The sequence below is a fragment of the Scophthalmus maximus genome, chromosome 18 (genome assembly GCF_022379125.1).
Source record: "Scophthalmus maximus strain ysfricsl-2021 chromosome 18, ASM2237912v1, whole genome shotgun sequence".
Taxonomy (NCBI): Eukaryota; Metazoa; Chordata; class Actinopteri; order Pleuronectiformes; family Scophthalmidae; genus Scophthalmus; species Scophthalmus maximus.
This window is the reverse complement of record NC_061532.1, coordinates 3,632,547-3,649,997: the sequence shown is the minus strand read 5'-3', so window position 1 is coordinate 3,649,997 and position 17,451 is coordinate 3,632,547. Positions and strand designations below refer to the sequence as shown.

Here is a 17,451-nt window from a genome sequence, read left to right as displayed (position 1 = left end):
CACACACACACACACACACACACACACACACACACACACACACACACACACACCTCTCTTTTGTTTATTTTTTTGGTTGTAGTGTTGACATCAGGCTGTGTGTGGTGCTGATGCTGCGCGCTCCTCAGCTGGAGTCTGAACACCAAACCAATCAGAGCGCGTTTCAGACTCCAGCGCTCTCTCTCTCTCTCTCTCTCTCTCTCGCTCTGCGAAGCAAGCCGACGCGCTTGTTCACACACACACACAAACACAAACACACACACACACGCGCTCAGTCAGTCAGTCCCGCGGCTCCCACTCTCGCCCTCCTGCCTCCGAAAGGAAGATGGTACCGTGCACCGCGCGTCCTTTACGCGGACCCAAGTCGTCACTAGCCGACCCGCTGCGGGAGTTTTAAACGCACCATGCCGAGCTACGCCAGGTTCCTGCTCCTACTTTGGTGCCTGATCCTCGTCGCGGAGTGCCGGAGACAAAAAAGTAGGAAAAAGCGATTCTCGGCGCCGGCGGAGATTCACAAACAGGGCAAGTAAGTGTGGGAATGTTATTTTTATATATAATATACATATATATATATATATATACTTCTTATGTGACACTGTGATTAGAACTATGTTCTCGAGAGATCACCAGGGGTCAATCTCTAGCGCTGTCTCCATCGCATGTCGAAGAGCTGACATGCTCCAACCGCGCGCCACAGACCAACCCTAACCCGTGTGGCACCGCACGGGTTAGGGTTGGTCTGTGGCGCGGTCAGGATTCGTTTCAGCCTTTTTAAGGAAGAAAAAAACGTGAGAGTGTCAGATGCCCGGGCAGCTGGTCAGAGGATTTCACCCCCCCTGCTTCATTTCCAAGAACTCCACAGATTAGTCAATATCTGCGATCTGCCCGATGGGTGGCCAGATCCCCCGTCTGGGGAGTCCAGATCGATTTATTGTCTGAGGTTTTTTAAACTAAAAAAAAAAACGAGCCGCCAAACACACACACACACACACACACACACACACACACCGCGGTCACGCCTGCTGTGTGTCGGTTTGCTTTGTCCGCACCAAACCGTGCGTAAAAATAGGCGCCAGAGCGCAGCGACCCCGCCGCGCTCCGTCTCCATCTCCCGAGCGCGTGCAGCCACAGCGACCCTGACCGTCGCTTCTGTGCAGCCGGGCGGCTCGAGGGTAACACAGCGGAGACGTGGAAAGTAGAGGGATTCCAGGGAGATTATTCTCTTTAAACCCTTTGTTTGGCTGGTGTTTCCCCCCCCCCCCCTTCAGCTTTTCAAAGAGCATTAAACATCCCCCCTGCGTGCAGTTTCCCCCTATTGTGTTATGTAATCAAGTGCACGGATTGAGAGAAGTGGGCAAAACTTGGACCTGAAATCATCCGTCAGGTTCATTATTGGGAAGCTGCAACAAGCTCGTGTTAGTAATGAATCAATGTCGTGTCAAAAGTTGCTGCTGCCGGTGTTGATAATTTCCCCCCTAAGTTTTCCTCCCCTGATAAATTCTGCAGCAGTCGGTTGGAAAAATGAGCTTTGCCGCGTTTTAAAGTTTGCAGGACATCTATCACCTGGAAGAAAAAAACAACAGGGAATGCACATTTAATCAAACATGAAAACCTGTTTTCTCTTATTAACAAGCGCAAAGGGAAATTAGATTTTGGACAGCTGCCTGGCTCGCCCCCTCCTCCCTCCCTCTCCTTTTAAGTATAACTCATGTCTAGTGATGTGATGTTCTATCATTTTCCTCTATTCCACAAAATCTCATGCGCATTATGATTAAAAACACATCAACTGTTGCACTTATAGTGACATGTGGCTTCATCACCATGAAAAACACACACACACACACACACACACACACACACACACACACACACACACACACACACACACTCACACACTGTATAGTTCATTTGGACTCAATCCCACATAAATTACACCGCTGCCGCCTGAAATAGCCATTAGAGGACCGAGTGTGGATTAATCCGCCGCTAAAGATAGTCCCCAACTGTTGCATTATTCCCCCCTATAGCGTTTTCTAATAAATGTATATTATCAGAGCCGGCCCTAGCCTATATGGGGCCCTAAGCAGAATTTGATTTGGGCCCCCATATTTTCTCTGCACTAGGGCTGGGCGATAAAACGATGAAGATATAGTTATCACCAAATAACTTCTCCTCTGGACATAGTTTTTAATGTTGGGTCAGAGAAAATTTTGTATACTGTGGAGATACTTTGGCTATTCAAAGTGGAGTAGTACCGTGCACTGCAAACTTTGTATGATTGCCATTGACACAATATAAAATGTATATAATCAAATTAATTAGGTTTCAAGTGCTCTTGAGGGCCCTCTGGTGGCCATGGGGGCCCTAAGCAGCCGCTTAGTTCGCTTATGCCTCGGGCCTCCTTGTTTGTATTACATATATATATATATATATGTGTGTTTTTTAGCAGACAATCTTTGTCGTGGTTCCAATTGGGTTTTTCTATCCAAAGATATCAGCAATTTTGAGCAAATTTTCAGAATGTCAGCAAAATAATTTGGAGTTGTTTCGTCACAATGAGCAGTAGATGGCGCTCATTTTTTTTCTGCCCGCCGTAATTTTTCCTTTCTCCAGGAGCTCGAGTGACACCGACGTCACCATTTCTTCGCTGAATCTGTTTCCATTGCAGTACAGCCAAATGTACCTTTTTATAGACAGACCAGCTTTACCACCTCTACAAAGCATTCATATTTGTTTTGCAATATATTAAGACTCTGTTAGCTAAGTGAAAATGCTCATTAAAAAAAAAGAAAAGAAAGCTGGGTGGAACAATGACGGTCAGTTTGACAAAGGCACGGCAGTGTGACACTGTCACTCCTCCTGGGCAGACACACACTCGGAGCATTTGCGTTCTCACCGTGTTCACCAGAAGATGTGTGCATTGGCTGTAGTCAGGGGTTAAGGGTCTGGTGTAAAGAAGTCTGAAAAAATGTTTAGGCCTTTCACTGTGATTTGCGCCGATGGAATGACTCCCCTCCCTTTTCCCCTTTGAGGATGAACTCCGACGTCTCTCTGTCCGACCATCTGCCCGTCGTCAGTCCTCTGTCGAAGAAGGTTGCGGATGGAACCAAATCCCGAAAGGTGAAGACCAGCCACCTCCTGCGCATCGACGACCACGACTTCACCATGAGGCCCGCCTTCGCAGGTAAGCTCCTGGAGCTGGCAGCGAGGACAATCACAGTGTATTGTGCCGTTGTCCTTCAGGCGTTTCAGCCTGGCAGTCTGTCGAGACCCACTCTCTGCTCTTGACGTGTCAAGGTACACACGCTGTGTTGAACATTGAGTGTGCCTGGAAAAGAAACAAAAAGAAACAGGTTATCACCCCCTCTTGTGCATACAAGAGGGGGTGATGAACTGAACGGATCATCGCAGGGGGGAATTTCATGCTCCTCTAGGGACCACAGTTGCAGCCGCAGATGGGAGCGGGACCCCCACTGCGGACCGGGGGTTGGGTTTTTTTTCTCCGCCTCGCATCCGTCACCTCTCGATTGCTGGAGCTTCGTCAGCAGGATCCGCGGCGCCAGAAGATTCAAGTCAAAGGGGAGAAGAAAGTGAGGAATGGGACCTTCTTGTTCAAACATCATCAGAAGGCGTCCCATTGCCGTCTGTGATGCCGCCGAGTGTTCAATTGGCTGTGGGAGAAGTGTGTGTGTGTGTGTGTGTGTGTGTGTGCACAGCAGCCCCCATGGATCCTCCAGGACTGCAAAAGGAGCGACTGCAGTGTTACTAATGAAAGCTTCTTACGCAGCCACTTCCTGTTTGTTGGTGGATCCCCTGGAGAATGAGAGCTTTCGTGTGCCGATTGGGGGGGGGGGGGGGGGGGGGGGGGGGTGTCGAAGGCTTCACAAGCAAACTCCCAAGTCATCATCAGACAAAATCCCGAACGTGGAGCATGTTATTGTCCAAAAGCAAGCACAATACATTGTTCTGTGTGGGGAAACCCGATCCCAGAAGAACAAAGATGCCGAGTAGAGAAATGTTAATTGCCTGGTTATGATTCTTTGGCTCCGACGGTATCCTTCAGTGAGCCACGGTGGAGGTGGTTTGTACTATCAAGAGGTTGCAGGTTGTCATCGGGCGGGATCCCCCGCTGCGGCACACAGCACGGAGACGAGGAGGAGGAGGAGGCGGCGGCTGTTTGAACAGAATATCTGCCACCACACCAAGTTCTGATTCCCTGGGTATATCTATTTATGGCAGCTAAACCTCTCTGTCTGCCGCAGGTTTGAAAAACAACAACAGCAAACATTTGATGGGGTGGATAGGCCTGTCATGCATTAGTCACATTTGCATTAAAGGAACAGCGTGCGTCCCCCCCCCCCCCCCCCCCCCCCCCCCCCCCCCCCCCCCCCCCCCCCCCCCCCTTATCTCAGCCTGTGGATTCTGAAGCACCCTCCATCAAAACACATCCTCCAACTGGGGTTTCTCCGGCCCTGTCGGTGCAGTGCCTAATGGACCAGCCCAGCTGGTGGGGGGGGGGGGGGGGGGGGGGGGACCAGCTGTGGATTTACAGATGCTAATCCATGAACAGAGGAGCAGTCCAGTATCACGAGGCGGAGTGGATCCCGTGTTTTTCTCCGTCTATTCTCGAACACATTTGCAGGAATTACACGAGGACAAGTCCTGGTATGTATGGACGTGTGTGACTGAGGAGCGCAAACCTCTTAGATGAAGAGCAGCTGCAAACGGAGTTACGTCTGCCGTAGCTCACCGTGAACGCTTTTCCGACGGGCTCATTCACAGTGAGCTCGTGTTTCGGCATCACCTTCGGCGTGTGTGGAGAGGATGATGGGCGGCAGCAGCCCTCACGGCCAAATTATGCAATCTGTAGGAAAAGAACAAATAAGAAGAATTATTAAGCAATAAAACACACCTCTGCTCAATTCAGTACCCTCAGTAACCCCTAACCCACGTATCGTTGTATAACTGATGCCACTGATTTAGTTCACTGACTTTGTGCCACACCATGTTTTGGCATTTGTCACAAATACACATTTTAATGATTTTATCTCAAAAGTAAAACAAGATGTGAACACAGCATAACTCACCAGAGCCTAACTCACTCACCCTGTGGCCACACGAGGGCTCTGATGAATGAAATAATGCCAAAGGCAACATATACAATGCATGTGTTGCCTTTGACATTATTTATGTATGTATAGTAAAAAGTCAGTGGTTAGATCTCAACAAAAGCGCGATAAACAGCAGCGCTGCATGAATGTGTGTAAACGGGGTGAATGTGACTCGTTCTGTGAAGCACTTTGGGTGGTTGATAAGACTAGAAAGAGCGCCATGTAAACACACCCCATGTCGCCATGTTAAAGGATGGTTCAGTGATTTTGAAGTGGGGTTGTATGAGTTACTTATGCATAGTTAATGTGTGACCTCATGGAGATGGTGACCAGCGATGTCATTTAATGGAGTTTGGAGGAGAAGTGGAAGTAGCGTTAGTCCCAGTCCCACTGTTGCAGAGGGGACCACGGGAAAAAAACGTCTCTTTCGCCACATTTTAAAACGTTACCTAAAAAAAAATCTATACCCATTCAATTGTACGCTGAAGGAGGTTTTTTTTCTTTTAAATGTATATAATAATACGTTTTTCCGGTGGGACCACCTCCACATTAACTATGCATAAGTAACTCATACAACGCCCCTTCAAAATCACTGAACTACCCCTTTATTTTTTTTATTCTACTGCTTTAATGTCCCCCTCCACTCCGAAAAAAAGTGCTACTCTTCTGTTTCTGTCCTCTAAAATGTCTGACATTGACTATAGGGACTTGTATCTGAGCACATTTTGTCACTACACAGGCGTTTGTGCATTCCTCTCCTGGAGGAGGAGATTCCTGTTGCACTTCCCTGCAATGCGAGAATTCAAACGAATCCCGTTCAAGCTAGATTTGGTACGTGAAATGTAAACGTGGCGAGGGAAACTGGAAACTTCAAGTGCACGCAGAGGCAGCGCGTCCACGAGAGGACGGCAGGTGTGTCAGCAGACAGTCCGCGTCGGCATTAGCAGTTCGTGAAAGTTTCGTGGCTGAATCTCGCCGATGTTGCCGCTGGCCGTCTTGTTGCGCACATTCTGAGCGGGGCCTGTGTTATTTGCATATCATGAATATTCATTCGTTTTTTGGGGGGGGGTAAACAATGTTATTTTTATAGACTCTAAAACGTGACTGGAGGGGATCTTTAATCAATTGCCCCTGTCAGAATTGGTAGAGAAGTGTAAAGCACTGAAAATAATCAAATAGTATTGGTGGCACCGAGGTGGTCGGGGGCCCCCGAATCAGATTCTGCTTAGGGTCCCATAAAGGCTTGGGCCGGCCCTGCTGCACAGACGCAACACACAAGCCAGGCTACCTGTTTCCCTTCCATCTTTCTCGCCTTCAAGCTTAGCTGACCCCCTCCTGCACAAAATGCACAGGCGCAGATTGACATCCATGAGCGATCAGATGGATGAATATCTATTAAAGTCCTTTTTTTGCTAGACGTGCGCTAAGAAACTCAGAGCCACATCACGATCCGATCGAAGATGTGAAGCAGCACATTTCTTCAGAGGCGTAGAAACCCAGGAAGCTGTCACACAAGGGAAATATTCCCCTTTTGCCTAATTTCAGGCTTTACACTTTAATACCCGTGAACATTTGCTGGTTTTGCTAGGTCTTCCTCACCAACCTCATCCTTTTCTTCTCACATCACATGCACAATGTGTAATTTTCTGTCAATAGGGGTCCTTTAATCAAAACACAAACAAAAAAAAGGACATTTTGTGCAGTTGCATTGTGGCGTGACGAAGAGATCCTGAGGTAAAAAAAAAGCAGAAATAAAGGAGTTACACAGTTTCACAATGAGCATTTCTCCAACAATGTTTGGCAGACACAGGACGACTCGGAGTCCCTGCCCACGTTTCCTCGGCTTTTCTTTCTCTCTTACAAGTGAAGAGCCATACGCTCTGCAATAGAGCCTTTAAACAAGACCCAAAAATGTCCGTTTTGATATTTGGACTCCTCCGGCAGTCAGAGACAACCCCGGACGCGAGGTATGACGCAACTGGGAAGCAACCAAATTAAACTGTTTTCCTTGATTCAAGATATGGATTATATCTACGTTTGAAATTGGCCGGAAACACTCGGAAACAACGTGGGAACTCAACTCAACATATGCAACATGTTTCTTGTCATTTTTAGGGCCTTTTTTTGAATGCTCAAAACTTACTTAATATACCTTTAATGATCTCTTAATTAGATACGTGAGGAAGCCTCGTCCACAGGGAGAACTGAAAGCCCGCGTACACAGAGACTCGAATAATCAGCAGACAAACAAACTCATCACCAGCCCGAAAAACAATCCTGCCGCCGGACAAACTCCCACACGGCTAATATAATGTTTGCCTGTTTGTCACATTATGACTGCACATGGATTATGTGCTTTTTTTTTGTTTTTTAATTTTCTCCCCTCTCGCCTTATTCGGCAGTTTCATTTTAAACAGTGAGGCCTTTTTTGGGAACGAAGCTGCCGAGGCCCAGCGGAGCAGCTGTCAGCGTGCCTGGGCTGCGGCGCTGCACGGGCCCATCAGAGAACGTCTGTCCTGCGTTCGAACCCTGACCCTCGGTGCTCGCTCCTCTGTGGCGTCGGCACGTCACAGTGCCGTGGCGCTCGCGCTCGCCCGGACCGTCGATTGTCTGGCTGACGCGCTCCTTCCTCCACGCCCCATTTGAAAGAGTGCGGCGGCGGGATACACGCAGGGGCAAGCACGAGTTGTGGAGTGGAGCATCTCTCCGTGACGCGTTCCGCGGGCCTCGTCCGATAACCCGGCGACGTAGAATAATTCGCTGATGCCCAAGCGCTCAAAATAGCAAAAGGAAAATCTTCTGGCAACACCGCACGCAGGCCCGGGCTGTCCCGTCTGAACGCATGAAGCTCGCTTTCCCCGGCCTCAGCCTGTGGCCAACATTGTCCCCACTGAAGCGGAGTAAATAGGCTCGCCGCTGTGGCCCTGCAGTGCAGTCCAGCTCAGGGTCCCGCCGGGCTCTTGGTTTCGGAGGCCTCCTGTGACCCAGCTGCAGAGAGAGAGAGAGAGAGAGAGCTCCGAGCTTTTTTTCTCTTTCTTTTTGCTGAGCAGGTGTCTGGTGTTGCACGTCGGCCGCCCTGGTTTCAGCAGGTGCCGGGGCCTTGCCGGGTCTGGCACGTGATGCGTGGCATATGGTGTGAGAGGGAGTGGGGAGGAGTCTCTGCCCGACAGCTGGGACCGGGCACGAATTAATATCCCCTCGTCCAGGTAGCAAGCTTTGCTGTGCCACCAGTTATGTAAAGGCTGGCACCATTACTGCCGCAGATTAAAAAATACTACGGCGGCCAATGTGACTTCAATACAACAAATGACCGAAGGGTGAGGGAGTTTTTTTCCTTTTTGTGCCAGTGATGATGAGGCCGATGGGATAGCTTTCCATAAGATGGCATTAAATATAGACGTCTCAATCAGCTGAACAACACACATCATCAAATATGCAAACGCTGTGGTCTGTGTAATGCAAGTTACCATATGAAATGATTGGAGCTCTTAGTCATGGCCTAGCGGGATACGGTTGTTATTTTTGGACTGTGCGAGAGAGGATGGGCTGACGACAGGAATACAAAAGGCAACAGTGACTGCAAAATAATATCTTTGCAAATGGATTTGTTATTTCATTATTTGTCATGTGTCAAATGGCTTTAAAGTAGGTTTCGCCCTATAGTTCAGCAACGTGAAGTCTTTGCTGTGGTAGCCTCCCACAGTTTTGTGTTTTAAGGCAGCAGCACGCAGCTGTCTTCGGCGGAAAAAGCTCTAAAAAGCCCACAGTACATTACCAGCTTAGCGACAAAGAGCAGGCGCACAGGCACAGCGAGACTAGCTGGTTAACGCTGTGGAGCTTTTATCAGCCAGAGAGTCAGATGTATTCCTCGGGGGCTGGTGGAGACCAAACACAGAGGTAAAAGAGAATGACTACTGGATTTATCAGATGGTTGACATTGGCAGCTGGGACTTGCCACCATTCATTCTGTGTGTGTAAGAACCACATTTCTTTCCCGACTGTCCTCAACTTCCATTCATCTGTGTATATAAACTCGTGACTGTTCACTTCTTCTTCAGTTCAAGTAAACGAGTGCGCTCATTCATTTTCAGTGACAGTCTGTCCATTAGAATTTTATATGTCCAGACCTTTTACATAAATCAGAAAGTGATGAGAGTTCCTTCTCTGCATCTTTCAAAATGTAACCTATTACCATTACAGAAACAAGCATTCTTTTGATCTTCCACCTCTATTACATTAATACTTGGGCTGATTTTAGGTATTTGGGCCTATTAGAAATGATGTCCTTTTCCTAATGAGGACAATCTCAAACAAGTGAACGTGTTGACCTGCTGGTGGGGCTGGAGGAAAGGCCACCAAGTCATTATGAAGATATGAAGGAAAAATGCTTGGCTAACTACTTAGACGAGATATACATAGTTAACTGGAGGTGGTCAGACAATTCACAGCCTCAGCTGAGTATCCCCCTTGAACTTAGTGAGCGAGACTGACCTATACCGGGTGTTCAGCGCCAATGCAATGTGTGCACTAACTTTCACCAGTTTATTTTCCCACTATCATCACTTTTCCATTCTGTAATTGCCATGTACAGATATTATGCAGTATATATTTAAAGCCCCGGTGTGTAATTTTTGATTTTTTTTCTGGCGGCGTCTAGTGGTAAACCGTTGTGCAACCGTATTCAACGCGACGTAACAAACATGGCGACTTACGCGGAAGTCGGGTCCACCTCATGTAACTATACTTAGTTGTTGACGAAAAAACATTGGTTCTTTATTGCAGGTGATAGATACACATAAACACATATACATATATAAACTCGTAGTTATGGACAATATATTACATTTCTGTGAATTAGTTCTTCTAAATTTTACATACTGTAGCTTTAAAATGAAAATATTTTCAAAACATTTACATTGCATATTTGAAAACTTAATCTGGGGTTTTGCAGAATTATCTCATTTCAAATCTCTCGGGTGATAAGGTTTGATACCCACTTGTTGCATATAACACCGCATGTGACTGAAGGACACGTGGTTGTAGTTTAGGACTGACTTTTTCTTTAAGTCTTAATTCCAACTGTGCCGTGCATACTGAAATCATCACCCGTCCATATGTTCACACAACTCACACCAGATATTACCCCCCGCCCCCCTCAGAGAACGACATGAATGCAAACTCTAATCTGTTTAACTGCTGTAAATCTGCAGGTCCTGCTGTCCCAGTCGGAGTGGATGTTCAGGTGGAGAGCTTGGACAGCATATCAGAGGTCGACATGGTAAGCGGCTTGGACATGTTAAATGCCACACGGTACACCTGGTAAGGTTATGGGTAAAAAACGGATTACAAGAAGTTGTAATCATACTGCGAAAAAAGAACTGAAATCTGCCGCAGATGCTGAAAATGACACTAATTGAAATGGATTAACTCCGTGGGAGGAAACGTGGAACAACTTGGATTATTCTGTCCCTTTAACTTCGCTTTCAATCAGGTTTGAAAACAAAGACCAGCAGAAACTGAAAATGAGGAGATTATGGTGAGAAGTAAAAACATAACTTCATCGTGACTGCTACTATTCCAGTGGATTATGTCGCCGGTGGCAGATTTAACCAGTGAGTCTGTGTTATATTCAGTTTGCAGTTATGTAAATCCCTGACTAACAAATGACACTGCTTCAACACCAGGGGAAGAAGCTCTCGTCAGATCAAGCAGCTATAGAGGCGTTACAGGAAGATTCTATATTAACAGCATAAGAATGGACTCATGCACCATAGTGAATAAAAGACTGTGGTAACACTTGTCTCCTGCATATATTTTAATTAGACACACCAAATCAAACATAGTCTAATACATAATAATAAACACTAATGATACGAACATATATCAGCTGTGCCATTGGAATTTGAGGGATTCCGTTCTGTTTGAAAAGACATATGACTGTATCCTGTTAGTTGTAGTCATTAAACTGTTTTCACTTGGATAATCAGAATTAGATTATGAAAGCTCAATGTTAGAAATTGTTTATTCAACTCAAAGTCATACCAAATGAATGTTGAGTAATGTAATTAAATCAACCCTCTGTTCAGGAACCATAAATTGGATCCAAAACTGTCATCCGGATGTTGTGTAAACTGCTGTGTGCGAGGACGACCACGGATTACATTTCAGTTGGATCCCAGGGCTGTCTTTATTTGATTTGGAACAGAGGGGGGGGAAAAAAGAAAAAAGAATGATTCCAGATGAGGGTTAATGACATTATGTCATTTCACAAAGCTCCAGGAAGCTTCACAACATTTTTTTGCTAAAAAAAGATTTAAAGGCTGAATTTATTTCTATATTTTCCCCTAATTCCATGAATAAACTAAGAGCAACATGTTAATCGGCCTCTGATTTCCCTGTCCCGTCTGTGACTTTTAGCCCCGAGCCCAATGGCTGCTGATTGGAAAAAAAACACAAATCCTAAAACAGCTGGGTGATGTGGTTTTTAGCAAACAACACTCCAATAAGGAGGAAGGAGGGCATATGTTCGATGGCTGCTATAAAGATTTTACGTCCATAATGCCATACGTAAATTATAACTACAACATACCATAGTTTGACAGACGATCTTTTTGTTTTTGAGTGAGCTTAACTGACTAATGATTTATTCAAGCAATCGTTTGAATTACTGTGCACTTAATGTTACAACTAGAGCAGCAACAGTTAATTGATTAATCGATTAGTAATCGTTTATTAAATTAATCGCCAACTATTTTGATAATCGATTAATAGGTTCAAGTAGTTTTTATGGGTTCAAAATTCTCTGATTTCACCTTCTTAAATGTGAATATTTTCTGAATTCTTTGATATGAGGGAAAAAACTAAGCATCATATTTGGATTTGGGAAACCGCGATCTTAATTTTTCTCAATTTGATGACATTTTATGGACCAAACAACTAATCGATTAATCAAGAAAATAATCGACAGATTAATGGATTATGAAAATACTCGTTAGATGCAGCACTAGTGGTTACAACGCTAATGTCTTTGTCTGAAGGAAGCTGGAGCCTAAGGGGAGCAAAGTAAATAAAAGTGGCCCTAAAAGGAACCTTGAGGTATTCCACAAGTGATTGGGGCAGCAGAGGAGGAGAAGCTCCCTATCTTGACAGAGAAAGACCCATTTACTGTTTTAACTAGGAGGCAAACCACTGGACCAATTAATAAGTATTATGAATTTCAAGATGACTGAACTACACAATATTAAGAGGCTTTTTCTTGAACAATTATGGTATAATAATGGTTAATGCCCCAATTAGCACAAGGAGAGAAGAGTTATCAAGCCGTGACCCAGTAATGTCAGTTGCATGGCATATTTGTCTTTGGTTAAGTTTAGCCAACATCATGCTCTCACCAGACAAGTGAGGCTGGAGCATAAAGTTTAAGCTTTTTTTTTTGTTGTTGCTATAGAGTACTTCTTCATCTTGTGGCAAGTAAGGAATAATAATAGAAATAATAAATGATTTAGGCTTAGTCAATCCAGCTGCACAGCAAAGATTTTTATACCATTAGCCACCATTACCTTCTGCTCATACTACTATACCAAGTACTTCAATTAATACATTTCTAATACATTACAGTTATTACTCAGCTGGAGGGATTCCGACATGCCCCTGAACTCATCTTACGCAACATCAAAGGTACTTTGATGGGGAGTGCCAAGAGTACAATGTGTTGCTGCAGCCATTATTATAGACTGATCTGCTGTTATGTAATGCCACGAGGAGAATGGGATAGGGGATGATCTCCCGCGGCAGGGCGCAGTGCAGACATGCGGCCTGCGTAGCAACAGGGAGGGAGAGAGGCGTGAAGACAAGAGTAATCTAAGACCAATGGAAGCGGTGGACTGTGCCGAGCTGACATATGTTCAGCACTTCTGTCCACCGCGAATGTTGAGTCATAAACAATCCATATAATCCAGCAGCCGCAGGCCGCAGCCGTGTAATCCCGGCGGAATGTAATGAACCAGATTCGTCGAGGAGAATCCTTGTAGTGAGGCGTAATCCAGAGACTGTTTCTGACACCCGACCCTCCCTCCCTACTCCCCCAGGACTTCACCATGACCCTGTATCTGAGGCACTACTGGAAGGACGAGAGGCTGGCCTTCCCCAGCTCCACCAACAAGAGCATGACCTTCGACGGGCGGCTGGTGAAGAAGATCTGGGTGCCTGACGTGTTTTTCGTCCACTCCAAGAGGTCGTTCATCCACGACACCACCACCGACAACATCATGCTGCGGGTCTTCCCCGACGGTCACGTCCTGTACAGCCTGCGGTGAGGACAGTAGGAGGTGCCCCGCGGACATCTGCCCTCGCAGGGATTTGCCCTCACACAAACCGAACGAGACGTGGCATGTGTGGAGCCGGGGAGATTTACATTCCGCTTTAATTCCCCAGGGTTACAGTCACCGCTGCGTGCAACATGGATTTCAGCCGCTTCCCTCTGGACTCGCAGACATGCACGCTGGAGTTGGAGAGCTGTACGTATTCACAAATGACGACGATCATATTTTGCCCCCAATTATTAAAGGCCCAAAGCCCTTGCCTCAACCTGCACCGCGCTGACACTGCACACAGACATTACACTGGATACTATTCCATTTATGTGTCCACATAAATGGATATTACTGTCACAAACGATACCCCTGGTTACCAAATATTCTAAAATAGTCGCTTTATTTACGTGACCGTACAGAGGAGCAGGCCTTTAATTCAAACAGCCTTACAATAGAAGCTTTCCAGTATGTCTGATTTGGAAATACGGTTTCGGAATATTTTAGTGCTCCTGTGTCAGTTTAATTCTGTCCATGTTTACCTGTAAATCCCGTTTGGCGTAGCACCAACACCACTCGATAGTTTCATTCAATTACCATAGCAACTGTCCCTAATTTCAGCTTTCATTTAAGAATCAGCCCTCAGTCAAATGCTGAGTTTTGTTTAATCATCTTTTCTATTCTCTCATGTCTCTCGCAATCTTAACAGAGATCCAACTACTGCTGCGGCGGCTGATTATGATGACGATACTGGAATTGGTTAAACTCTTTTTTGCTTCATCCCTTATGCTCTATGCTTTCTGTCCACCAGATGCCTACACGGACGAGGACCTGATGCTGTACTGGAAGAGCGGCGATGAGTCTCTGAGCACTGACGACAGGATTTCTCTGTCGCAGTTCCTCATCCAGAAGTTTCACACTACCTCTCGCCTGGCTTTCTACAGCAGCACAGGTAAGACTATCAAAGCCCAATGCCGAGTGGAGTTTTACATAAATATTTACTCTAGGGATAAATTATCCGTGGGGCAAAATCCCAAACGCCAAAGTCCCCAGGTTCACCATGTGGCATGGAGGGATTTTATTATGGCTTAATATAAAGCTGAAATGAAAACGACCTTAACATAACCACTGCATGTGCACCTCATCTTGAGGTTCCCTGTTCTGTCCAGGAGTCTTGTGCCAACATTTACTTTTTAAATTCTTAACGTGTTAAAATCTTTTAATATCGCCTCTGTAATCTTTCACTAACAAGAGCAGTCCGTTCTTATATTTCATAAGAGTGTCTTTGCATCGTGCAATCATATTTATGTTCTCTACAATTACTAGTGATGGAAAAATGAACTGCGATTCTATACAAAGTGTTGAAAAGGCAAGGAAAAACACGTGAATATAATAAACATGTCGCAAATTAAAAGTTTTTCAGCTTGATACAGTAGGAGAGGAAATGTCCGTCGTGGATTAGGAGTTGGCCAGGGCATACGTACTTAACTTTGCCCTGGTGTCAAGACAACGCACAAAATGTGGCCTGTGCTGTGACCGGAAGCGTGTTGAGCACACACTTCATCGAACTACCTAGCCGGGTACAGTCATGTAAATCTCTTCCTTATCACTCTTAGTTAGTCGGTTTATTTCGGTTTACGTTAACATGAACAAAGCATGACAATTTGTGTGAATATGCAACTGAAAAACAAAACAAAACAAACCATTTTTATACACGTTTACATCAGTCCATTTCACACAATAAAACTCACACAATCAACAACCGAAAAAGGATGAAAAAAAATGTCATATACATTTTAAGGCTTTTAAGAGCTACACAGTTTCAAATCATCTCTGAGTTCATTCCGTAATTTAACTCCCAGCACTGAAACACATGTGTATTTTACAGTGGTTCTCATTTAACATGTTTCATAGATACACTTAAATTATAATTCCCTTCTCTTAATTTAAAAAAAGGTTGAATGCAAACAGGAAGGCTTTTATTTCTAACTCGAAAAAAGTATTTCCAATGTTTTTAGATACACACTATCTAGAAACTTCAAGGTGCAGGACCCTATGAATAACTTATTAGTAGATTCACGATAACCCTCTTTATTTATTATTCTTGTAGCTCTGAGGTGAGATACCCTCTTGCCGAGGTTATTCATACTGTACTGTGATGAATTCAGATTGTTTCATACTAAATGTCCCATCTGTTTGATACCATACCTGGAACCTCTCCGATGTCAGCGTGTTGTTTATATGTGAGAGAAACAATTCATTTGATCAAGTCAAAATCTTTTAATCTATTAGTGTTCAGTGAGACCAGACCAAATGCAGCAGAGCTTTTACTTGGAAAATCACAAGCCCCACATTGTCACGTCCTAGTGCTGCTAGTGACCAGCAAATATCGATTGGTTTGCCCAAAGTCTGAATGTGAGTAACCACCCGAGGAACGCTGGTTACCAGCTGAGTTAGTTCACTATCCAGTGCTCGATTAGGAAAACGAAGGTCTGTCAAATTAAAAGCCCACAGCTCGGTGGGTGATGTTCACCTCTGCCCGCCTCTCAGTGTCCAGTGCCGGCGTATCACCGGCCAAGACAATTAGCTGGCTTTGACAAGGACGTGGCCTCTGGCGACTTCTCAGTAGTCTCAAAAGTTTGTCCGATACCCTGCACAATACCGAACGGGCTTTGGCACACCCACTCCTCGTGGAGGTTACGGCCGCATGAAGCAGATCTCGCAATGTGCCGTCAACCTTTTCACCGAGAGTCGGCTCGGGGGGTTGAGATGCCCACTGAAGGCTACACCCGAAAGCTTCATTGATTTTTCTAGTTTTAAAAAACACCGAGCTGAAGCGCTGAGTACAATCACTCGGTCGGCCCTGCACTAAAAGCCCACTTGCTTGTTTTGAAGAAGTGAGCTGCTTGTTGGTTTTGAAAGTAGATTCAAGACTATTTGTTTTTTGTAATTTTGCTTTAGTTACATCATGTTTTAGTTTTTATATTTATAATTTTATTTAAGTCTAATAGATTTTTTTCTCTCAAATATTAGAACATGTATCTTTGAAAACTGTTATTTGCACTTTACTACTATATTTATATGGTTGCTTTTATCAAGCCAATGCCAGAAAAAAAGGAAAAAGAAGAATTAGTATTCTGCAGTCACACAGTGTTCTCATTAAACTTTGAATTGTGTCGAGATAGAATCAAATCGTGAATCAGATGTTATTCATAGAATCGCAGAAGAAAAAGAAAGGGAAAAAAATCCTTAATAGTTATATATGACATTTGAACTCAACATAATAGTTTTTTTTTCTCAGAGTTGTAAAAAATAATTGTAGCAAATGATTCAATATTAATGCTAGATTTCAGATTCATATTGCATTGCAAACTTTCCTTAAGGGCCGTAGTTGTTCAGCCCCATTTGAATTACTGTGCACAGGCCTGATTATAGTTTTTGCCGTGCAACTTGAATTAACAAGTTATTTTTTCAAAAGGGTTTCGAACGCAACCCAGGGAGCCATATAGCTGAAACTACATCATAGACTTCATAGACTGGAACCTCGGCAAGTTGCTGGTTGCTGTGGAATTGAATCAAAAGTCACCCTGAATTCTGCAGGTTTTCTCCATGTTGCGTCAGTGAAGACAACAACAACAACAACAGTCCCTTTTCCCTTAAAGTCTCCTTGACATGTCACAGTAGCAAAAGCAATGGTGTTAAAAAAAAACCAAAATAATATTTACCCAGTTCAGTTTCTGGCTGCTGCAATTGTGGGCCCTTGAAAAGAACAGATGATGTTATTTGCAACACTGTAGTGCTTTTCATACAATGGTAACTCTAAGCGTCTGCTGCGACTGGAATGGAACTACTGAATAGAACCAGTGGCACTTAAACACTGAGAATTTTGAACCTGGAACAGATTATTACGGGTTTTTTTGTTCTTCTCCTTTTCTAATTAAGAAATTGCAGCGATCACAAGTAAAATTACTTTTTAACTAAATGATTCCGTTTGAAACCAGTAGCGACGTGTCTTTCCAAAGAAAAAAATG

At 44.7% G+C, this 17,451-nt stretch overlaps 1 protein-coding gene across 1 annotated transcript in view; it reads left to right on the top strand.

Annotated features, from left to right (window-relative positions):
* Window positions 1–252: 252 nt before the first annotated feature.
* The window catches only part of LOC118290093 (gamma-aminobutyric acid receptor subunit rho-2), a 22,687-nt gene continuing 5,488 nt past the window's right edge, over window positions 253–17,451 (top strand). The window contains exons 1-6 of the mRNA XM_035617459.2: window positions 253–526; window positions 3,033–3,184; window positions 10,322–10,389; window positions 13,199–13,422; window positions 13,545–13,627; window positions 14,232–14,372. Of these exons, the coding sequence (XP_035473352.1) occupies window positions 405–526; window positions 3,033–3,184; window positions 10,322–10,389; window positions 13,199–13,422; window positions 13,545–13,627; window positions 14,232–14,372 (790 nt within the window). The 5' untranslated portion in view covers window positions 253–404. The remainder of the gene's footprint in view (window positions 527–3,032; window positions 3,185–10,321; window positions 10,390–13,198; window positions 13,423–13,544; window positions 13,628–14,231; window positions 14,373–17,451) is intronic.